This window comes from Atractosteus spatula, chromosome 2, assembly GCF_055471065.1.
Source record: "Atractosteus spatula isolate fAtrSpa1 chromosome 2, fAtrSpa1.hap1, whole genome shotgun sequence".
Lineage (NCBI taxonomy): Eukaryota > Metazoa > Chordata > Actinopteri > Semionotiformes > Lepisosteidae > Atractosteus > Atractosteus spatula.
In genome coordinates, this window is record NC_142707.1 from 47,541,055 (window position 1) to 47,565,105 (window position 24,051).

Consider the following 24,051-nt stretch of genomic DNA (forward strand, 5'->3'; position numbering starts at 1 on the left):
GAAAGTTTAAAAAGACCATGCTGTCTGCAATTCCTGCGTTATAGGGAACACTGTACTGCAATTGAACGTTTTTCATGTCTTGGCCGATGACTTCAAACCCTGCAACCACATGCACAAAGTGGAATGAGGAAGTGCAGGCAGACTCCTCTGACCCACCCACTCACCATTGAGCCATTCATCCTTTAAAACATCTGGTAATACATAGCCGTGTCCATTGGAGAAAAGGCTCATGTCTCATTGACAGCACCATGAGCCTAAAAGCACCTAGAAAGCCACAGGTGCTTCAGCCACTGCCTGGCTGACTGATCCCACCATACCCTTAGTGGAGCACAGCCAATGAGTCACTGTTTGGGGAACCAAGGACTTCTAACCTCTTACAGAACCCAGCTGAACCCTGGAGAACATGGGAGAGCTGACCAACCTGATTTTATACAAGACCTACATGCACACACAGACATCAATTTCAGAGCTAATAGGACTGGTGAACTTTATTAGATATTAATTATTTTGACGTAAAAATTATCATTTACAAAAACCTTTCATCATCAAATTAAACATTTTATGTAAACAGATGAAGTACACATTTAAAAACCTCTATTCATGATTATGCTTTTGCACAGTTTAACAGCATACATGTATAGGCAACTGCATATACAGTGTGAACACTGCAGAAGAACGTCCTTATTGATCATGTTTCTAAAGCAATTTAGCTTTGTGAAATTTAATGATGTTGTTGAAATATTCAGGCATCTCAAAAGTGTAAACTACAGAACAAAGGGAGGTTTAAAAGAATCCACACCAAGCACTACTGATTTTTGTTTTATTGGACAGCAATTTACATGACGATGTTTTTTTTTTAAAAGTCACAACTGTAGGATCTGAGCAACTACTGACCCCAAATTAATGGATACAGGGGAAACCTATCATTCAAAATCTTGGACTGCAGACAGTACTTTAAAAATTGTACTTATTTACAGGAAAAAGAAAGATCACCTACACAGTTGCCTCTATAATGAGACAAGCCTTTAAAACTCATGGAATTTTAAAATAAGTGCACGCTTCAGGTGCCATTATCATTCCTCAACGTTTGCGACGTACTGGTGTGACCGACCTGCAAAAGAAATCAAGAGGAACATCAGTTGCACTGTACAATCTCCTACATTACTTCGTTTAACAACAGAATAATAAAACATTTTTAGTACATTTTTTTTTTGCTTTCAGGCACTTAAAACGTTACTGGCAAGGCTGATACTGTATTTGAATGCCATAAGGCTTTGGCCTCAATGAAAAGGTAGTACACTGAGATATACAGATCCTTGGTAACTCTTCAACTGCTAATACATCACAGTGTATGTCCAACCACAAATCTGAAAGAAGATGGCAATGCTTTAACCCAAAATCTCCCTGCAAGGAGCACAATGGAGACTTATCAGCAACTCCTAGAAAGGAACGGGGACTAAATATGGGATTTTAAGGAAAAAGAAGAGCAATTATTTTTCATCGAAAAGTTAACTTGTTAAACTGCTAAAACATTCAAGGCTAAAGAACAAAATCTCGACAATTACAAAAAACGATTAAAAATAAATAGATAAAAAATTGAATACTACCTTGATCGTGACTTAGACTTGTGTTTGCGGCTTGCCTTCTTACCAGACTTGTGCGATTTTTCCGTTGACCTTGAACGACTACGTTTGGATTTCTTAGACTTCTTTTCCTTGCTAACCTCTGGGGACCGAGAACTGCTCCTGCCGCTAGACTCCGAATCGGAATACTTTTTGCTATTTTTGGCTGAGCCCTTTTTGGTCGATCTGCTATCCTGCCGTGAAAATCTGCTCGAGGCCTCGCTGTAGGCGTCTGGCTGTTCGCTCTCCCTCTTCCTCCTCGATTTGCTACTGCTCTCACTCTGGCTTGCCGCCTTGTAATCTTTCTCCTCCCTCTTTTCCCTCTCTTTGGCTTTCTGCTTGTCTTTCTTGCGGTCTGCCTCCTTCTCTTTTTTCTTCTTGTCTTTGTCGTTGCTGCGGCTCCTGTCCTTCCTCTTTTCCCTCTCCTTGCTGACGTCTTTCTGCTTGTGCCGGCCCCGGCTCTGGCTTCTCCTCCTGTCGCCGCTGCGCCGCCTCTCCCTGCTCCTGCTGCGGCTGGCCCTGGCCCTCTCCCTCTCCTTCGACCTGCTCTTCCGCCTCTCTCGGCTGCTCCTCCGCTCCCTAGAGCGGCTGTGGTTCCTCCTCCTGCCCCTCTCTGTGCTCCTGTCCCTCCTCCTGTCCCTCCCTTTCTCCTTGCTGGGCTCCCTCCTCTGCCTGCGGGAGCTCCTGCTCCGGCTGCGGCTGCGCTGACTTACCCTGTGAGCGGGGGAACGCGTGCGACTGCGCTTTCTCTTTCTCTTGGGAGAGGAGGAACGCGAGGAGCTGCGGCTGCTAACCGAGCTAGAGCTGGAGGAGGAGCTGGACCTGCTGCTACTGCTGCTGCTGCTGCTTCCACTGCTGCTGCTACGGCTGGCGCTGACCGAGGAGCTCCTGCTCCTGCCTACCCTCTCTTTCACTGCCCTCCTGGGGTCGCTCGGGTCTGCCTCGCTACGAACCCTTCTCTTTTCAGCGCCAGGCTCAGGTTCTCTATCTCTGACTTCCTGCCTCACTGAACTGACGGCCTGCTCAGTATCATATTCGCTCATGTCTCGGTTTGATCTTTCAGCTTGTTTTTCTTCTGCAAGAAAAAACAGACACACACACACAAGAGGGAGGTTACTTCGATTTCTGCACCGGCTGGAAATGCTACCATTCTAGGTTTCAGATCTCAAAATGTTTCAAATCAAATTACTGTTCACTGAGAGATTCCTTTCAGTTAACAATGCCATCAAGGAAAAATAAAAACTCTGTGTGGAGTTTATGATTCCCTTAAAAGATACTAGCAAATCTCCAAAGAGGAAAACCAGGAAAGGACAAACTCTAGTGCCATTTAAAAAGCATGCAAAAAACTTAAATAGTACACATATTCTGATTTAAAAAAACAGAAAATAAACCATGCACACAAGGCCAATTAAAACATTTTGCAACTCACACGTAGACTGTGACCCCTTGGCAGCTCATACACACTACTGTGGATGTGCTACATGTATAGTTAGAATTTCATGATTAGATCACAGTCTGTGGGTTACAAATACGTTTTTTCTGGGGTTACTGAACAATCTGAGGTACTAAGTAAATAACAGTGCGAAAAGGACTTCCATCTGCACCGTGAAGTAAAAGGACATTTGCTGGGTGAGGAAAAGCTGCCCCTCATTCCTCCGATGCATTGGGCAAAGGAGTTTAAACATGGCAGAGGATCAGCTGAAGAGGATGAAATTCTAGGCGGCTAGATCCCTGCTGTGAAAAGCATATCTCCTGTAGAAGAGTTTATTTTTTGAAGCATTAAAGCTATTAGCCATGAATATCCTTGCAGGTCGAAAGCTTAACTTCTTAGTGTCCAAAAGTCTACACTACTAATTTAGTAATTCTGCTGTCTCAGTCTTCCGTTAACTGTGGATTGTGGTACTTTCATCCCTGCACTCTGAAGATTTTGGTGATTTCACCGATAGTTTTTTCCTTGACAACCGTGATCATATTTCCATTATCAGCTACTGATGTTTTTCTTGACTGGCCTGATCTTGGCAGAGAGGTAATACCCGAGGCTTCATTATTAATCGGCATATTCCAAATGACTGTTTTTGATAAGCCCAGTTTCTATGCTGTAGCCCTGACTGCTTCGTTTAGCTTCAAACACCTGACCAACATGAGACACCTGTCAACCAACTGGCCCAGCACCTTGGCTCCGTCAGTACAGAGTGGTTCAACATCAATGTAATTCACCCAAAATGGTCATGTTCAACAAGTCATTTTCACAAGAAATAATTATGAGTTTATAGTAAAAAGACATTTACTTTGTCATCCTAAATATTTCTCAAGGGTACTCTATTCTCTAGGTTTCAAGATAATTCTATTAAACATCATCAATAAGCAGTGATGAGGGTTCTATTACAGGGAAGCTTAATTTAAAGCTCAAATGAGCAAAGCATGCAGAGAGGAAAAGTTTGTATTCAAAACATTTTACAATTACTCAAACAAGTATATAATCTACTCTAGTTTCTATATACTTGAATTGCAAAATGGTTTGAATATATAAAGAAATGGGGAGCAAACCTCAGACAAGTCTAGACATTGTCTTGTGAATATTAAAGATCAACCTCATTTGATGGATATCTGCCACCTCTTCCTTGGACAGCAGTAATGTTTTCAACTTTACTGTGTTTTGCTGTACCACTGTTCAATGGCAGCGGTTTAGCTTCTGCAATAAAAGCAGTAAAAAGCTTTGCTTCTGCTCAAGCATGAACACTTGATCAAGCGCACCTTCCTGTAGCTGCCTCTCCTGCTGCAGTTGCATCTCCTTCTCTTTCCTGCGGAAGGCGTCCTGCTTTTGCCGAATTCTGTGTCGCAGCTCCTCGTCATCCGTGTCGGAGGATTCTGAGCCTCTCACACTTTTCTCCTCTTCACTGTCATCTGAACCGTACTCACCCAGCCCACCTGCATGCACAAACCCAGGCTCTTTCATAAGAGATAAAACAAAGGCTTTTCACACCGTTTTCAAACTGCAGTCAGTCAGCCAAAGCAGTTATCTGATACACCCCGGGAAACAGATGTAACTGTTTCTTACTTACATCCATCTCTCTGAAAGTATACTAAGATATATGGATATACTAAATGTGCTAAGGTCATGAAATCAAAAACTGCATGCGATTTCCAACCTGAGAACCAAAGAAATCCAAAACATTACAGGCTGCTGCTATGTTAGGTTGGAATGGCCTTTATCTGACAGAGAGCTGCACATTTTCTCAATCACTTTAAGAAAACAATGCTGAATGGAATCACAGAAGTCTCATGATTTCTCAATACAGGGCAAGTTTTTGTTTGTGATTAAACGGATATTCAGCACAGTGTTAAAGTCCTGTAGCAAGGGAAACACCTTATAACCTCCCTTCACCCCCCCCCCCTCCACCCTCCCCATTTTAAACTACAATTACTTACCGAGTCCTGATAGAGAAGCCAGTGCACTGGACTGTGCCAGCTGCTTTGCAGGAGCTTTGTATCACATCAACAACAGGAACAACATGTTAAAACATACAGCCACGATTTCAAAGTCACGAGAGTCTAGGGCACAGTTACAATGCACTATCAATGCTGCTTTGCAGAGGAGAGAAGAAAAATTAAGAACAAAATGAATTAAAGAGAGGAGAGGAGTACTTTCAATGAGTTTGTTAAAAAAAAACAACTTTGGGTAGGGAAATACCACTCTTTACTAATGCAGATTCCGAGAATTCACAGGAGCTGAATTTTAAAAGTTAAACTGGCACTCGTCCACCTGTTCTTTAGAAGCAGTCGGGTTGACAGTAAATTTGATGCCCTGTTAAGGATCTGGAAGAATGTTAATGTTACTGAATTAAAGATGACAGCCATATTCATAATAATACCTACTGCATTAAGATATCAGGTATTCTTATTTCCTACAATTGTCCACTGCATTAGCAGAGACTGGCTAGGGATGAACTGTACTTCAATAATCTTTGCACAGTACTGAGTTAATTTAGTGAAATAAACTGACACCAAAGACGCTAAATTGTAAAGACTTAACACAATTACTGCAGGACACTAAACTTTCTCAAGAAAGGAAACCATTAGGAATTTAAGTCCTTTCAAGCAAATGTCTTGATCAACAACTCCTACACAAATCTGAGTCAGACTTATACCTTTTGTTGCCTTGCGATGGACATCCTTTGCTACATTATAGATTTCTTCATTGGTGACCTCTAAAAGCACTTCTGTGAGGAGCATTTTGGTCAACATCATCTGTTGAGATAAGACAAGCGAATGCTATTTGCAGTTTAAGTAGTAAACAGTTGAGACAGTGAAATATTAAAACAGCGCAGTGAGTATGTATCATTTGAAGGGTTAAGCTTCCATATTCAGTTCCTCATTAACTTGAGGTACCAACCAGTTGAAATTCTCTCTCTTCATCAGTCAAGTCTGGTTCAATCTGCTCTTCACGAACTGGAGATGGAGACGTGCTTCCCACGTCTGACTTTCTAGCTTCAGTCCTTTCATCTTCCTCCTCCTCCTCCTCTTCCTCATCATCGCTGTCCTAATGAACCAGAAAATGACGTTTTTGAAAAAGCTTAGAAGAAATCAATACGATGAAGACAGGTACAAGCTGCATGTGGATTTAGAGAAAATAGTGCTAGCAATATTTTGCCATTCCTAAATTACAAATGACGATCTGAGCCCTGCGCGGATCACGACAAACTACATACCATATTAACACATTTATTTTGTTTTTATCCAAAGCAACATACATTTGTATCATTTTTACAGCTGTGTGTTTTACTGGAGTAATTCCTGTTAAGCGCCTCATGGGTCCAACAGGAGTGTCTCCCCTGGGAATTGAACCCACAACCTTCACGGGACAAATCCAGAACCCTAAGCACTACTCGACACCGCTGCCCCGATATCCGAGACAAAATCTGCTACTTACAAATTTACTTTTGCAGGGTAATCGAGGCCCATCGCCTTCTTCCTCCGGTAAATCATTAGATTTCTTTTCATCTTTTGCCATTTCAGCACGTTGCTTCTCCATCCTCTCCTTTTCAAGTTTTTTCTGTTTCTCTCGCTCCATCTTCTCCAGCCCCTCACGGATCCACGCAGGTAATGTCCGCCGTTTCACAGCATCTGGGGAAAACAGTTTGATGATCTGTAGCCTCGGAGGGACGGTAAATATCCAAAACAACCTGCTAGCAAATGGTTGTGATGCGCATTCAACGGGTAAAATAGCACACAATTAAAACACGGTGCCACTGAAGGAAAACATGATCAGAGTTAACTATTCTGCACTAGTTTTTTAACAGGAAAACGATATCGCCCAAACTGAAACCATCACAATTAGCTATACAGCATCACTTGAAAAGGAACCTTCTTCTATAAGGATTTTTGTCTCTCATTTGAAAGAAACTGAAACAACTGATTAAAAACATTGGTCCTTGCATTCTAAGGTAAGCAGATTTAATTTTGACAACGAATGCGGAATAGTCCAGAAGAAATTGCACTGGATCCTTCTCTGAATGAATCACTTTTTTTATGAATGCATGTCAAATAAGAGTGTGCATCCCAAGGCTCAGCAAATTATCAACGCTCTGGGCTGATTTTCAAAAAGTTGGAATCACTGGAAAACAATATTTCCTTTAAAAGGTTGGATGACCACAAGGTTATTTAATAAAGTACTAATTTTAAAAAGATATTGTAAGTTACCACCCTGGCAGAAAAATCCAGCCAGGTTACATGTTACTGTAGTTTCAGATTTTTGAGAAAATGAATTAAGAACAATAGTTAAACTCCAGATACAAATGCATAAAAAACTGTACGTCTGTATACATATCGACATACGCATCGGGGTTATGATATGTAACCGAATTAATTTCTGAGCAATTATTTTAGAGAACTGCAGAGAAGAAGCGTACTGTTCACTCCAAACCTTGACAACCTCGAGGTTACAAAGCACTTACCGAGAGCTGGGGGTTCCTGTTTCACTGGCAGCTGTACAGGAGATCTGGGGCGCTCCCTAAACGACGGGGGTCTGTCTCTGCGGTTCTGCGGGGGGCCCTGCTGCCAGTATGGGGGAGGGAATCCCGTCGACGGAGGGCCAAAAGCAGCAGCACCATGCTGGAGACAGCAGCAACCCACAATGAACACCAAACACATCATCAAGCCCGCTGCTTTTTCTTTATTACAGACGGAGAACTGCCTCTGGATTGGAACGCTCACGCGCTACTAACTAGGTTCAACCATTTCTACACAAACGTGGGTAACATCTGTGAGGGGTGCAAAAGCTAGGTGTGAAGTATCCATTAAAACAGTATATACGACAGATACCTCGTTTGCTTTCTCTCTACATTATGGTTCAAGCAAGGTCTTCCTCTCTATATACCTGGTAATCGAACTGGTTCACTGGCATCGGGGCCATGGGAAAGCTGTCAGGCTGCCCTCCAAATGTGTGATTATTTTGGTTGAACATTCCACGTCTGGAGTCTAGAGGGAATTCGATGCTGTCTTGGCTGTTGCTGTCTTCAGATGGAGGTACATCCATTGGCCCTGGGCCTGGAGGTATCCATTGCTGGTCAGGGGGTGGGTGAGGAGGCTGGCCATGCATTCCCCAGTCTAAAGATTTGAATACAGAAAGCACAGCTATCAGTCTGCAGAGCACTTAACACATACCCCCACTTAGAAAAACAAAGGCTTTAAATAATAAAGTCACACTGGCTGAGTCTCTAAAATGAAAAAATGTACAGTTTGAAAACACATCCTCTGATGCAAATATATAACACATTTATATATATGTATATTTTCCAAATCTACAGTACAACAGATTATATATACTCTCACTCTGTTCACATCAAATAACTTATACATACTGTCCCAGTTCTGATTTTCTTTCTGCACTAATTTGGTTTTCAGTGGGTGTTGAAGAGGTAAAGAAGAGAAGCCAACCTGGCTGCCACATTCTGTTAAAATTTGGATCACCCTGAAACGTCCCATGATTGTTGGGACCAGTCTCTAATCCTTGGATTTCCTGGCCATTGGGTTGCAGTCCTTGCTGATCCAGCACCGTTTGTCCAGTAGCTTCTCTCTGAGCAATCCAGGCTTGTGCCAGAGCTGCCCAGTCAACCTGGCCTGATTAGGAAGAGGAAATCAAGACATCAAGTACTGCAAAAGCTCAGGGACATTCAGACTGGGGAATTACTAGGTGAACATTTCCAGAGGACTCACCCAAGTTTAAAAAACACTATAAAGAAAAAGAAACCGTAAAGACTTCAAGTGTGAGGCACAGGGCTTTCTCACCCACCATGCCCATCCCCACATGCTCTTCCTTCAGTTCGACACCTCCCCGTTTCTTAATCCTACTCCCTTCCCTTCCTCCCTCACACCTGAAGGCTCTACAGCTAAAAGCATTTTTTGCTTTTTGGAGTTAATAAACCTCAACTTCTTCTTTCACAATAAATACGAATGAACTCGGCAGCAAAGCTCCAAAACTGTAAAGAAACACAATTATGGAACTCTTCAGCGGTACGTTTCTCATACAGGCCTGTGTGTTAATCACTCATGCAAGACGAGGGCAGAGGATGACGTGTCTGAGAAACACAAGTCGTCTCTCTTACTTGGGTCCTGCTGGTGCTGGAAAGACTGCATCCACTGCTGCTGGCTGAGAGGCCAGTGTGGCCAGGGCTGACCACCTTGATCCCACATGTTTAACCGTAAAGTTCAGCCTGGATCCTGCAAAGGCAGAAAACAGCCGTTGGCAAACCAGTATGTTTCTATAGCTCCTAGACAGCAAAGTTATCACGCTTCACCATTAATTACACAGAAAGTTTTTATTTTTTAAATCAGAATTTGAAAACAATAGCAATGGACTGCAGGACCAGTTTAGTTTCAGAAAGAAAAGGGGTTATTCTTAGTGTTTTGTCTACTAAGCAACAATAAGTAGTGAAAATAGGCAAAACAACGGACTAGAATGGCCGAATGGCTTCCTCTACGTTGTAACTTTTCTTTTGTTAATAAGAATGCACACATTTTCCTACACTCATTTTAACAGATGAAACTTGTTAAAAGAGCAAAAAATGAGCTACACTTAACGTGCTGCCTTGTTGCCTTTAACAAAATGCAATTTAGGCTATTAATCTCAATCGGCTTTATTATGTCAGTACAATCAACATTAGGTCAACGAGTCCGACTGCGGAATGCTACAAACATATTTCAGTTGTATGTTAAAAAAAGAAATCGAGTCCTCAGACTTCAGTTACAATATAACGTTGCGTACTAACTTGTTGTTAGTATAGATGTTGCTGTATTAACAGCGAAAGCCATTTAACGGTATGTAGAGTACATTTCCCAGATTTCATCTCTATAAAACCGATACAGAAACTACTAAATACGTATCGATTAAATTCTGCAAATATTTAAAAACAGATATGCATAGCACAATCAGTATTGCAATCGTATTAACAGTAAATCGTCTAAATATCGATGTCATCAATTTAAAAAACGAATCGCAACGCAAATGCTTCACAAATCAACTTAAAATGATACAATGCAGTCACGTCGACTAACAAAACTTGGAATTGCGCTTATGCAGCAAGTATCCGATTCCTTGCAGTTGTTGCTGCATGATCAAGCCTGAAACCCAGAGGCTGCTTTCTATGCGGGTATATCCGAGCTACACCCCCTGGGCCTCGCCAGCCCTCAAAGAAAAAACAGGCGGTTACATTTGAACATATTTTGAACTAAAGACGTTCGTCTTCTCGTGCAATCGACTCTGAGAATATTCGTGGTCTCACACTGTTCTACATCTAAAAAAAATACAGCAATCAAAACATAATAAAACAAACCCGCTTTCTCTTTCCTCACCTCTCCTCAACAGCTTCTTCACTGCCTCATAGACAATATGGCGCTCTGACTCTCAACCCGGAAGTAGTCCAGGGGAAGTCGAGTCGCGCAACTCGCGCGCTACTGTATTGTGTTGTGTATATATAATGATACAACTGGTGCCGTTGGTCATTCAAACAACACGATAGAAAAATTCAGTATTGAACGGACCAAGTCCAAGGTGAAAGATTTCTGTAATGTAAATTACTTCTTAGTTTCTAACCGTAGCGTTGTATATGCAGATATATTTCCAGGTTAGTGTAGGTTCATTTACCCAAAAAGCATATTATGTAATTGTCATAGTAAAATCTTTATTTCATACAATAAACGGAAAAATGACAAATTTATATGAAAACGCTTTTATACAGAAATATATAACCTACAGAACAATAAAATAAATTGACCATTTACATAAGTAACAAATTAATGAAGTTGTTGAATAAATGACAATTGCAGTATTTTCTAGCAGGACTACTGGTATTCTATTGAGTAGACACAACGTCGATGAATTCATTTTTCTTTTACCATTTGTGAAGAACAAGGGCTCTTCTGTGAAAGTCACAGATGTGCGAGCTGTGGTGCTGTCTTCTGGGATCGTGCCCCATTCCTCCCACAGAGCCTGGACTGCGCTCTGATCAGGACCCCGCTGGCCTCCCTTCCTGTGCGCTCATTCTCATGTGACTTCACATGCGACTGCAGCAGGGCAGCTGCTCGTGTAGCAGGGGCTTTCATCTGAGGTGAGAATGGGACAGTTATGCTGCGAGTGCCCTACTTGAGCCTCACTGCACACGTGTGCCTTGAGCTGGCATGACATGTGGCATCCCGGGCTCAGACACTAGTGGACAGGCACTTCCTTGTCCAGGCTCTTGGAGAGGAATCGGGATTCCGTCACGCGGCATCTGCAACCTGCTGCAAAGCACGTGTCGCAGATGTACCGCGCGTGTAGCTTGTGACAGCGGTTCCAATATTTTGAATCGATAATTTACTTTTTTTAATTCTAAGGTCTTAACAGAATATTATCCCCCCCCCCCCCATTTTTGTGTCCGAATATTGTATTTTTACCCGCCCTACCTTTGGTTATAGGTTATGATTCACTGCTGATTCTGGTCTCCCTTGGTCAATGTCTTCAAGGATTTGGAATACTTCAAAGTTTAAAATGGTTCAGTTCTTTTAGCCTGTCAGTGCAGGACACTCCTTTTAAGCACTTGAAGTAAAGAATTTACTAGAAAAAAAACATTTTGGTATTATTATTATTGAATCATACCGTTCTAATAAAGGATAGCTCAGACCAAACCAGTGTGCTGTGCTACAGTAACTGTGCAATCATCTACATCCAGAATTCGTTTTGTATTAAACCTTCATTTGAACATAATGCTGCACATTTCTATAATACAAACAACTACTGTATATTGGATACAGTACACTATGGAATGTATTACTAGCGAGTCTTTAAACTATAATTAATGATAAGTCTATTTTAATGATTGATGTAAACAGAAATCCCTATGGTTCTTGTGGAACAGCTGTCAGTGTTGCTACTACTGTCATGTTGATTTTTGTAATAGCATTTATCCTAGTTATAGGAATTCAGTGTTAAGACTGAATTCACTATGTACTGTTCACAAAGGTAATCTGACGGATGCACCTTTTCAACTGTGCAACATGATTTTTTTACTTTCGTCCCATGTTGAAAAATAAAATAACAAGTGTTGCCAAAACATTTCAAATAAACCTACTAAAGAGTTTTTCTACAATTTTGGCTGCATTTCTAGTTTTTCAACATACCAAACATTGCATGGAAAATGAGAATTTCTTATTATCTTAATAAAAAGGAATGAACAAGTGCATTTAAACCAATGTTTGTTTAATGTTTAACTGCATTACATAATGATTTGAATGCTGAAGTGTTGTAATATGAACAACAAAGCCCATTCTAAAAAAATACATGTCAATTTCTGTTTGGACAGTACAGTTTAATGTTAGAACAGTTGGATATAGATGTCACACAATGGGAAGGCATGTTAACCACCCAGTCACATTATCTTGACATTGCCCTTTTCTAAATCTGTATCCACCTCCTCATTACCAGCACAGGCCATGTTTCAAAACATGGCTGCTTTGTAGTTGTCATTCTGTATTGTGTTACTACATTTTATGCAAGAACAAGACATACGATTCAAGAAGACAGCATGGATTAATAGCTGAAGACATCTTCATTTATTTTTTCCTTTATCTTTCAAAATAAAGAAATGTTTAAGTGCATTGCTCTGTGGCACTAGAACTGCCAAGTATTTGTGCTTGTCAGTCGTATTGCTTTGGATAGTATAGAAGCATATAAAAGCGAATCACTTCAAACATATTTGGGGAGGAGGGAATACTATTCAAGGCTTTATGACAAATTCAGATACAAATTATCACAGCAAGTTTAGGTTCTTTTGCCATCCAAAAATTGCCTGTTATTGGCTATTGGCTGCCATGCTAATTTTAAGTCGGTAAACAAATATTCAACTCAATTGCAGTTCTGCACTAGATGCTACAGTATATATTGAGAAGCATACAAAACATAAATCATATGGGTTCCAATATTCACTTGTTGCATGTCTCTCAGTATATATTGTGTAGCAGAGCGTAATGGCCTAGTGCTCTTGCCTAAGGCCTGTAATGTTGAAGTCATGTTTTGGCTCTGTTTGGATCACCAGCTTTGGTACACAGTTTAATTTGTACTCAATACTTCATTTGTGTTTTTGAATTTGTAAAGAAGGACAGTTCCAGTTTTCAGAAGGGTGTACTGTCATTGGCTTTATGAAGTGTCACTTCAGATGACAAAGATAGCTGGTTTCCAAAATCAGAGTTTCAAAAGCTCATTGCACTATGTTCTAAGGCCAATGGGGCATTTCCAAATACAGGAATATCCATAGTGAAGGTACTGTGCATCAAACCACTGCCTGTTGTGCTGTTTGACTGTTTCTCTGGTAGTGCAGCAACAACTGAAGGGACGCATGTCACGTCAAAAAGAGACATTTCCAGACTAAATGGGTGTGGCAGATTTTTGGAAGAGTTATCATTTCCTAAATGTCTAACTTGTCTCCGATACAGACATGAATGGCATCCTTCTCAGGGAAACTGCATGAATGTTGAATAACACTAGTGAAGAGTAGTAATTTCAGCTGAGCTGCCACTAGAGGTCATTAGGGCCACTGTTGTTTGTATATAGATTCACATGTGGTCCATAATGAATTGATTAATCCAGTGGTTCTCAAATGTTTCGGACCAAGTGCCACCTACAAGCCATCTTCTCATAGGAACCACAGAAACTCTCAATAACGAACATGAGCGTGCGCGCGCGCGTGCACACACACACACGTATAATAAAAATAGCACTGAACACTTAGTTAATCTGGGTCGTAGCCGTTTTCCAACGCTTGCTAAAACTAGCAGTGCTGTCTGTGTCAGGTTCAGCAGCAGAGCTGGTGTTGGTGGCTGACAGGGTTACCATACATCCGGATTTTCCCGGCCACATCTTCTATTTGCCCTCTTTTAGGTCACTCCAAAGAAGGGCTATTCTGCTAAACTATATTATTATTATTAAAAACATTGGCTGCATGTTTTCTTGGAAAATGGAGCACAAGCTACCTAAACATTTCAAATATTCCTTTTTAAAAACATGTTCCTGTAAGGATGACTTAAAAGGAAAAGAAGACCTTTTAATTGCAAGTTCAGACGTCGTTAAAGTTGCATCACTGATGGTGGAACGGTGCCTTCTGACAAGGATAACCTTAAGTCCTCAAAGAAATACTGCCACTATTTGTTTTGCTCAACAGCCCTCAGTATGCAGGTATTCTGCAGATGCAGGAATACAACTTAACAGTTTCCACAGTTTTAATTATCAGCTTTAAAATGTATTTTAAGGGAACAATTAACTACCAGACCGTCCTATAAATTAGCCAGTGCCACACCTGCCACCTATTGCACTGAATCAATGGTATAATATTAATATTGTTATAAATAATTAATAAAGGAAGACTCCATGTGCGGTTGTATTAGTTAATATTTGACAACTGTTTGTGAAAGAAAAGAAACCCCAAAATGCAGTGAAGGAAATGGTACATGCACATTTAAGAAAGGTGATTTGATAACTTGTCACACTATGCCACCTGGAAATCAGAACAGGTGATTGAAAATTCAGAGAGCAGGAGAAAGTAAACTATAACTTATAGTCACTTATAAAAAAAACAGCTTTGTTTTCACCTTTTTAGACATTTCTTAGTCTTAGGAGGTTAACAGTAGAAAAAATAGGTGAGCGTTGTGTGCATCGTAGAAGCAGCAGACAGAAAATAAAATACAGTACTTGCCATCTGTGACATGGGTGATTAGTAGGGGGAACCAAATATGTTTGGTGTTATCGTAAAAACATCAACATAATCACAATGAATTGCAAAAATAAAGTATGTTATACATTCAATCAGCTCATTAAAGAAGGACTGTTTTAAGGTCAGCACCTCATTCCCTTTAAACTTCAGTTCAGACTCCACACTTTTCATCAGCCTGAATCTCCTACTTCCAAATCATCACATCCTTCCAGACGAGTGCTCAGACTCTAGTCTGTGGCTGGAGATGTACGATGTGCTTCTTGTATGATGCTTTGAGCACGTTAAGTGCCCTACTGTTGGTAACCAATGTGTTCTCAGGAAGATGATTCTTGAACGAATACAATATGCATGGTACATAATATTAAAATGCCATATGAATTATTGTTCTTACACTTTTTCTTTTTTGTTCTACATTTATGAAATAATTGAAACAATGAAAATCACTGGCAAAATGATAATCCACACACACCCACTTCCAAAAAAATCCACAAATTACCATGGAACTATAAACAAAGTCATAAAAATAACACAAATCAAAGTTTCCCCATTTGCCAATTTTGTTTTGCTTACAGTGCTGTTGTGTTTTTTTTGTTTTCTATGCAGTTGAAAAAATCTAAAGAGATACAAGTATGAAATAACTGAATGCCTATATGTATGGCATGCCTTTTTTATTTAAAATTAAACCATATGACTTCAGAACTTTACCCAATTAACAACACTACAACAGTTAAATGGTACAACAAAAGAAAAGCAGATATAAATGATTATTGAAGGGCATGCCACAATGTGCTCCATGAAATTCTCTTAATTTGGCTTTTCCCCATAAAAAAAACATTATTATTAAACAGGTTTGTTTTTCTAAAACAACAGCATGACCGTTGATTCTCATTCTGCAATCAAAGACTTGCTTGAATTGACCTCTTAAGATTTGACCTAACATTTCACAATTGTATTGCTTTGGAAAGAATACAAAGTGTTTATACTACTAAAAGCTATCTATAAATATTTTCTTTATATGATCCTTTTAGGAAAATATTTAAATATTTGTAATAATTAAAAAGAAAGTAGCAGTACGTTTGCAGTGTTAAATTTTCTATTCAGGGAAAAGCAATAATGAAAGAGGAACTTGTAACATTAAATAAATCTAACAATTTGATTATTAGAGATACACTGATTATATGGGTTTTCATTCTTGCTTCCAAGAATGTTTTTGTGGCACAGAATTAACCCAGACACCTTACCTACCAAACTGTGCTAGGAGTTCAATTTTACAAAATCTTTGGAATAACAATTTGAAAAATAACCCAGTAACTAGAATCATTTTAAAAAACTATAAAAGAAAACAATAGATTTTGTCTTGCACGCTATATATAAACAACTTTACTTTTCTGATACATTTTATATCATATAAACAAATCAAGTTACACATTCTTAATCTTTCTTATATATTGACAGGATCTTTCAAATCATATACAGTAAACAAATGATTCTTTTCTATAGAAAACCAATTGATAGGATCATAGTTTTTATTGTTTTAGAATGATACCATTTATTCTAGCAAAAATAAAATATATACAGCTTACCATGCATGTCAAGGGGAAATTCTGATGTGCTGAATTGAAAAAGTAAAAGCAGAAAAGCTTTTTTTATGTAATCTTTTTTCTCATACGCTTATCCTTTCATGAGGCACCTGGAATAGCATTACGTACTTGAAGACAAAAAGCAGGTTTTTTCCAGAACAATTACTACATTTCTTCATAGAAAAGCAAATAAGCTTGTGAACCGAGGACTCTTGATTCAGGAACCACCTGTACATGCGTGTCACTGACGTAAACCCACTGTCCAGGAGGTGCTGCAGCAGCTTCCTTCTGGCCTGCAGAATCACAGAAAGGACAACCGTCAACCACTTTCCTGCTTGGTTAACACAAACAAATATGATGTAGCATTGAGAGATCTGGCTGCTTTGATATTGATTAAAAAAGCCGAAACTCTTCACCAAAAACAACATATTATATCTGAGTCGATGTCCAAGGGTCAAAAAGTGTGTCTTAAACCCGAAGTGGGAGATGGGCACTACTTCAAATTCAGTGGGCTCAAATACAGCCACTTATTATATTTGACCAGCGATGCTTGCTGCTCTGTACTGGACGATGAGAAAACGGCAAAGACAAATGAGAAATGGAAAACTACTCCCCAAAAGGTGCTCGGCTGAACTAAAGATTTTTGTTACTCGGGTAAACATTGATTATCCATTCCTGGCATTTGGTGGAAAGATCTGCAGAATTCCTGCTCTCCCAGTTTTCATCATCATAAACTCCTTCCAGAAACCTCCCCATTCCTAATTCCACTTTGAAGAAATAACATGATTCACATTATAACACATACATTTAAGGAGAAAAGTCAAACTTTTAAAATGAATAAAAGTTCATTAAAACAATGAGACAATATGGGGAAAAAACAGAAAACCATTACTTTTTGTATTATATTCAAGGCTCCACCTATGTGAACATTGTAAAAAGAGATACCTTTACGTTTCCCATGTACAATGATACATTCCATGTTTACACAATAATATAAAATGTAAAAATAATCTTGAGGTAATTTTAAGGTGAAAGCTCACACTGCTGGTGTGAAGGAACAAGTAATAGGTTTATTCCATGCTGAAAAAAAGAAGAAAGAGAACACAACGTTTCGGCCGTGGAGCCTTCTTCAGGTGTGAGAGAGACAGGGCAGTAGGCAAAGGTAAAGTAGCGGGAGAACAAAGGTTGGGAGGGAGGAGGAGTGAGAGGCGGGAGCAGGGGACAGAAAGAGAGGCCAATCAAGAGGTGTGAAGTCAGAATGGGTGCAGAGAGGTGTGAAATGAAACTTCCAATGAATGGAGAAAATTTAAAAGAACAGTAGTCTGTCGTTAAGGGAAGGGAGAAGGTGTGATCCTAGCTGCAGAATAATTTTAGTTTCGGTGGTCTTTCTGATGTATGAGTTTGGAAAACCGTCTTTGAGAACACAGACGGAGAGATTAGAGTGGTCGTGGCCGTCAGAGGTGAAATGAGAAACAATGGGCTTGGAGAGATCTTTAATCTTTACAGCCCTGACGTGTTCTCTGAAACGGTCTCCGAGTCTCCTTCCTGTTTCTCCAATGTAGATGGCTGGGCATTTACTGCAAGAGATACAGTAAATAAGGTTGCTGGAGGTACAAGATGCTGTCTGGGTGATCCGGAATTGTCCTGAGGGGCCTTGAATGAGTGTGGTGGTGGCTGTGTATTTGCAGGTGATACAGCGACCTTGCAACAGAGCTCGCTGTATCACCTGCAAGTACACATCTAACACCACACTCATTCAAGGCCCCTCAGGACAATTCCAGATCACCCAGACAGCATCTTGTACCTCCAGCAACCTTATTTAGATGTGTTAGATGTGTACTTGCAGGTGATACAGCGAGCTCTGTTGCAAGGTCGCTGTATCACCTGCAAATACACAGCCACCACCACACTCATTCAAGGCCCCTCAGGACAATTCCGGATCACCCAGACAGCATCTTGTACCTCCAGCAACCTTATTTACTGTATCTCTTGCAGTAAATGCCCAGCCATCTACATTGGAGAAACAGGAAGGAGACTCGGAGACCGTTTCAGAGAACACGTCAGGGCTGTAAAGATTAAAGATCTCTCCAAGCCCATTGTTTCTCATTTCACCTCTGACGGCCACGACCACTCTAATCTCTCCGTCTGTGTTCTCAAAGACGGTTTTCCAAACTCATACATCAGAAAGACCACCGAAACTAAAATTATTCTGCAGCTAGGATCACACCTTCTCCCTTCCCTTAACGACAGACTACTGTTCTTTTAAATTTTCTCCATTCATTGGAAGTTTCATTTCACACCTCTCTGCACCCATTCTGACTTCACACCTCTTGATTGGCCTCTCTTTCTGTCCCCTGCTCCCGCCTCTCACTCCTCCTCCCTCCCAACCTTTGTTCTCCCGCTACTTTACCTTTGCCTACTGCCCTGTCTCTCTCACACCTGAAGAAGGCTCCACGGCCGAAACGTTGTGTTCTCTTTCTTCTTTTTTTCAGCATGGAATAAACCTATTACTTGTTCCTTTGCAGCCTACGCATGCTGACGCAGCTACCCACCTGCTGGTGTGAAGGCATGCAGATCCAACATTTCAATATTTCATTCAGTTACAACAAAGTAATATTCAACAAGACGTGAGGGACGAGTATGTCACTTGGCACAGGGCAGTTCTTCAAAATGAGCAAAACAACCAAAATCTGCAGATGTTTAGAAGCAACTTTTGTGAGCCGTACAAAATAACAAAAAGAAGAATGTCTTTTTTTCCCCAGAATGAAGTCCTTACCTGCAACATTCCTCCTCTGCTCCAGTTTCCTATGGGGCCCTCTGATCTTCACGTAAGCGGAGTAATGACCCCCCCGCATTGAGCCGCTGTGCTCGACGATTCCATACAGGCCGTACAGCACTCTCTCCCCCTGCACAATGTTCTGCAGGGACACAAGCACAAACCATCACAGGGCGAAACACATCTCAAACATGCTCGCAGTGCTGGAAAGAAATCTACTCAAATCTAAAATCTAAAATCCATACCTTGCAAGAAGCTGAACAGAACGGAGCTAAATCCAGGACCAAGGGAAAGTCCACATGACGATTCACTTTGCGCAGACTCATACCAGCCTAAATCACAAACAAGAACGTGAAAAGAAAGTCATTTAAACAACTAAATGAAAACGACAATGAAAAATGGGCCTCTTTGTCATCTTTGTAAATTTAAAAGTACTTGTAGGTTTCTAAGCTAAGGCTCACAGTAAATGTACATGTACAGGGAGTGGTTTTATGTGATAGTAACTCTCATTTTCCATAGTTTTACTCTTGGAGCTCATAAAATATTCCAGTATACCTCACACCTGGACTATCACCATGCGAACAATTAGCATGTTTTCTTTTACATGTTCATGAGGCTATACTTTCATCTTCTAAGTGCATATGGGAAATATTTGCTCTTTTCTTTTTTTATCATATTTGAATGCTTACCTGATGAAACCGTTTGAGATGAAGAGTGACAACAGGAGGTAGAGATGAGATGAGCATTTGTTTACGTGCGCTGGTATAAACCTTTTCCACTTTCTTTTCTATGGTGAAAAAAAGATTAAAAAGTTGAGATGTTACAATTTGATGAGAATCTTTTAGATGGGACAAACTTTAAACATAGATAAATTTATTGCATACTGTAGATTCAGAACAACATGTCACCTAAAGCAACTTCACAGCAACCAAATATCGCTTTGGTCATTAATAAGTGTGCTGTAAATTTCTAAATTTTTTTAAAATTCTCTTATAAAAAGTTTAGATTTAAAAACAATGACTTTGTATATTTTAAAGAGGTCCTAAAGAAAGTGACAAAACCTAAAATATCAGTGATACAATGCTGATACATGCTAATACATGTGTTTCACTTATGATTTAATCTCTCACTTTTCTATTTTTTGTAACTGATTAAAATGTCAAAATCACCAGCCCAAAAAAACCCATAAAAAATAACATACTTACTAAGCAACCTCAACTCACCTGATGTAATGGTCTTTTTCAGATGTTTTTGTCTTTTTTCAGTACAGTTCTCACACAGCAATTTGTTGTTACCCATCAGTAATTCCACTGAAGTAAACTGATACAGACATGACTGTACAGAGCATTCTTTGGAACAAGGCACATAGCTATGTGACAATGATTGGAAAGCTATTTGTGGATTCTGGGATATCAAGGGTTTCTCCTTTGATGCATCTTTGTTATTTGACATAATGTCTGTTTGTTCTTCCTGACTATGAGTATGGATCACGGATTCATGCACGTTATGGCAAAGGCCAAGTCTGGACATTGCACTTGCGAGATGGTCAATGTGATTGCCATCCTTCTGTTTGCTGTGAAACAAGTCACTCTTTAACTGGGTCTGATTGGAGCCGCCAGCATTGAAACAGTCAGCGCTGCTGCTGTTTAAAGTGTGCTTTGAAGTGCTTTCACTTTCTGAGGCCTCACTGTCTGCATCATTGCTGCTATCCAAGTGACTCCCATCTTTCTCACTTGCCTCAGATTGACTTCCATTAGCCACTTTTGAACTACCAGTGTCCTTGTAATTATTCTTGGGATCTCCAGCCAAGTCCTCCTCTGAACGGGTCTGGGAATAATCATTATTTCTCTCTTCAGAACCAAAGGAAGATTTCCTTTCATGCTTCTTCAAGTTGCTCTGCTGAATCTAGATAATATTAATAATAACAACAAAAACAGCATCAGCGGATTAATATCTGCCAAATGAAAAACATGAAACTGTGCAATTATGAAATTGAAATGTTTTTTTCTTACCTTGTCTTTCGCTGTACTGTGTTTCTTGCTATTTTTGGGCAAATGAGCCAGTGTGACAGTAGCTGTGTTGTCACCAGCCAAAATGAACTGATCCTGCTCTCTCTCCTGTAGCTTGTTGGTTTTGCTCCCTCTTCCTGGATTGGCCGGTTTAGAAACCTTAAAAAGAGACAAACAAAAGCTAAAGGTAGGCCTTTTGTTGAAAAAGCACACAAAACAAACATTTTGTACATTCAGCAAAACATTTGATAAAATGTCTTACGAGGTGCTAGAGAGATAAGTGCTATTACAGCAAATCTACAGTGTAAAGCTGCAATGTCCTACCTTACCCTACAAAAAAACAAACTGCAGGAAATTAGTAACAAGGTATAAGAGGATACAGAATTAGTTTTATATATGTACCCATGGCTACAAGATAAAGCTATTTAATACATCTAGAAAGAATGTTTCTCATAGGTAGTTAGCAGTGAAGGGACAAAACAAATCAATAAAGAAAAGAAAGTTCATTGTAATATATTTAAAGATAATTTAATTGATATGAGGCATTAATCCCCTCAATTAAAAAACTTCACATTTGATCATTTTCTCAACACATCAAAAAATGGAAATTTGGACTCATGGGAAGAATTCAAAGGAGACAGGAAGACGAGGGATAATTGGTAAGATACAGTCCACAGTCTGTGAAAGCTAATCAATAATTAGATGTCAGAGGTCAAAATTCTACATTATCTGTTCATAATTGCATGGATTAAAAAAAGATAAAAGATAAATGAAATTGCAATTACAATAGTAATAACAATGAACACGGTCTACTGAAATTCTAATCCAATTTCACATCAGACCTCATTCAGCTCAAAAGGGCTATCTAGCTTTTCACACTACAAGGGGTAATTCTGGTGGAACTTGCCGAGTCTGAAATCAGCCAACAATTCATGATGGTGTAGTCAATAGTCATAAGCAGAGCTAGGATTTGTCAGGGTAAATTTGGATTTAAATCACCGAGCAGTCACAGTAAATTTGCTCGAAATCACTGAAACACAGAGCCAGTGAGAATGAAGTCGCAAAGAGGAAAAATGGAATAAAACATACTGCAGTGCCTGGTGCACACAGGTTCAACAATTTAAGGTTGAGAGAAGCAGCCTGATAGCACCATTCAATTCGCCATGCAACTGCAAATTCTCTATCAAACCTTCATGTGCCACACTAAGCAGTGAGCAAACACATAAGCGGAGACAGTGCACACACACAAAAATAACTTCGCTCTTTCCTGATCATTAAAAATAAAACAAAGTTTAAAATAATGTCCCTGTGCTCACTTGCTCACTATTTTTTAATGTGGTGATTATTAGAGGATTAGAAGATTTGTGTCTTAATGGAATGCTGTTTTATGCTGAGGATACTGTACACATTTTGTTTTTGCAATTTTTATTTTCAGTTTTGTTCATTTTATCAGTGAAATTGCTGAGGGTTGCAACAGTAAAAGTAAGGTGACCAGTGTGGTAATTGTTATACTAAAATTCTCTCAAAATCCACAAAAATCACAAATATTAGTAACAATAACAGCATTTGCAACACTCAACGCCATACTAGCCTTAATCATAAGTAATATTATAATCAGAATATTATGTCTTACCCTTTCTTCAATTATTGGTAGAGAAATATCAATGAATGCTTCCTTCACAGTCGAGATCTAGAAAATGGACAGAATTTATACTACAAATGATGTCTCTTAATTCAATTTCTAAAATATTCTGTTGCAGGTAGTAATTGCAATTTTTACTACTATTGTTTACAGCAATAATAACACCACCTCTCTGCGCCAATACACCATCAATTCAGGTTATGGTATGAAAGTTAACTTTGTTGTTAAGTTTTAGTCAAGTGCTTTCTCAATCATTACATTCTTACTGTGTACATTTGAAGATGCTAAAAGTCAATTGTGATAATCTGCTGTGATTAAGAGACAAATTCAGTGACAGTTTCTTGAACTTTTGTTCTTTTTCAGCTTACACTGCAGGACATTTCTAATAATATGGCATCTACAAAAAGCGTGCAGCACAACCTATCTTTGGGTCTCCATCAGCCTGTGAGTTGATTAATGCTGAAGCAGAAGAGTACCAACCACATTTTGAACTCCCTGTAATTTTGACTACTTGATGTGATAAGTCTATGTCATATGCAGGTTATGGGAACAGCAGGATATTTTGTGGCTGCAGAGAAATCCCCATAGACCTCGTGTGATGTAAATTATAGGCAAGGCCTTGAATTCACAGGAAAGATCATAAGCATGCTTGTGAATTCACATGCAAATGCATATTCATATTTAATATAGACAAAGACTAACAAATTAAATTAATAAAAATGCTCTCTAGTACAGTGTCCAAGGGTGATTCAAATAATCAGAGATACCTACATGTTCACATTCCTCACACATGATTGTATTAGTGAGTTCACCAACAAAGATCCGATCAACAAAGTTCATCTTAACTCCTTCTTTTCCATAGGCTGTGAAAATATATATGTTAATTATGCATATAACTGTCAATTCTGAAATACACTGAGATTATTTGTCAATGATACACACCATCAATAACATTTGATTATTAAATCTGTACAGGAGACAGAACAAATATCGATAAACATCTATAAATACACTTTTAGCATGTATTTTGAGTGAATTGTTTACTGTATAATTCATTGCTGTATTCATTATTTTGCAAAAAATACAGTTCATTTTTAGATTAATAAAGTTCCAGTAAATATTCTTTTAATGGTGTCTGGCGTCAAATCATATTATTTATCCTGCTAAACTGTAAACTGAAGAGT

At 39.4% G+C, this 24,051-nt stretch overlaps 2 protein-coding genes across 5 annotated transcripts in view; both read right to left on the reverse strand.

The window, feature by feature from the left end:
* Positions 1 to 808: 808 nt before the first annotated feature.
* Positions 809 to 11,235, reverse strand: pnisr (PNN-interacting serine/arginine-rich protein). Of its 3 annotated transcripts, none has more exons than XM_088927802.1 (12): positions 11,016 to 11,235; positions 9,227 to 9,341; positions 8,559 to 8,741; positions 7,999 to 8,228; positions 7,577 to 7,733; positions 6,553 to 6,746; positions 6,016 to 6,162; positions 5,771 to 5,870; positions 5,052 to 5,105; positions 4,377 to 4,550; positions 1,608 to 2,697; positions 809 to 1,111 (listed from the first exon to the last, which is right to left on the reverse strand). In XM_088927802.1, exons 2-12 carry the CDS (start codon positions 9,312 to 9,314, stop codon positions 1,081 to 1,083), a joined length of 2,448 nt encoding a protein of 815 aa, XP_088783928.1. In that variant the 5' UTR covers positions 9,315 to 9,341; positions 11,016 to 11,235; the 3' UTR covers positions 809 to 1,080. The 3 variants fall into 3 exon arrangements, with proteins under 3 accessions (XP_088783928.1, XP_088783919.1, XP_088783936.1); XM_088927793.1 differs by lacking the exon at positions 11,016 to 11,235 and adding an exon at positions 10,473 to 10,537; XM_088927810.1 differs by lacking the exon at positions 11,016 to 11,235 and adding an exon at positions 10,454 to 10,509.
* Positions 11,236 to 15,511: 4,276 nt separating this feature from the next.
* usp45 (ubiquitin specific peptidase 45) overlaps positions 15,512 to 24,051 on the reverse strand; it is a 44,197-nt gene continuing 35,657 nt past the window's right edge. Inside the window, exons 11-18 of one of the 2 annotated variants that reach the window (XM_088909381.1) lie at positions 23,639 to 23,730; positions 22,859 to 22,915; positions 21,229 to 21,384; positions 20,440 to 21,121; positions 19,906 to 20,003; positions 19,462 to 19,548; positions 19,217 to 19,358; positions 15,512 to 16,733 (exon numbers count right to left, since the gene is read on the reverse strand). In XM_088909381.1, coding sequence (XP_088765507.1) covers positions 16,606 to 16,733; positions 19,217 to 19,358; positions 19,462 to 19,548; positions 19,906 to 20,003; positions 20,440 to 21,121; positions 21,229 to 21,384; positions 22,859 to 22,915; positions 23,639 to 23,730 — 1,442 coding nt within the window. In that variant the 3' untranslated portion in view covers positions 15,512 to 16,605. Of the gene's footprint in view, positions 16,734 to 16,981; positions 17,208 to 19,216; positions 19,359 to 19,461; positions 19,549 to 19,905; positions 20,004 to 20,439; positions 21,122 to 21,228; positions 21,385 to 22,858; positions 22,916 to 23,638; positions 23,731 to 24,051 lie in introns of those variants that run through there. The other variant, XM_088909382.1, reaches the window with a different exon arrangement.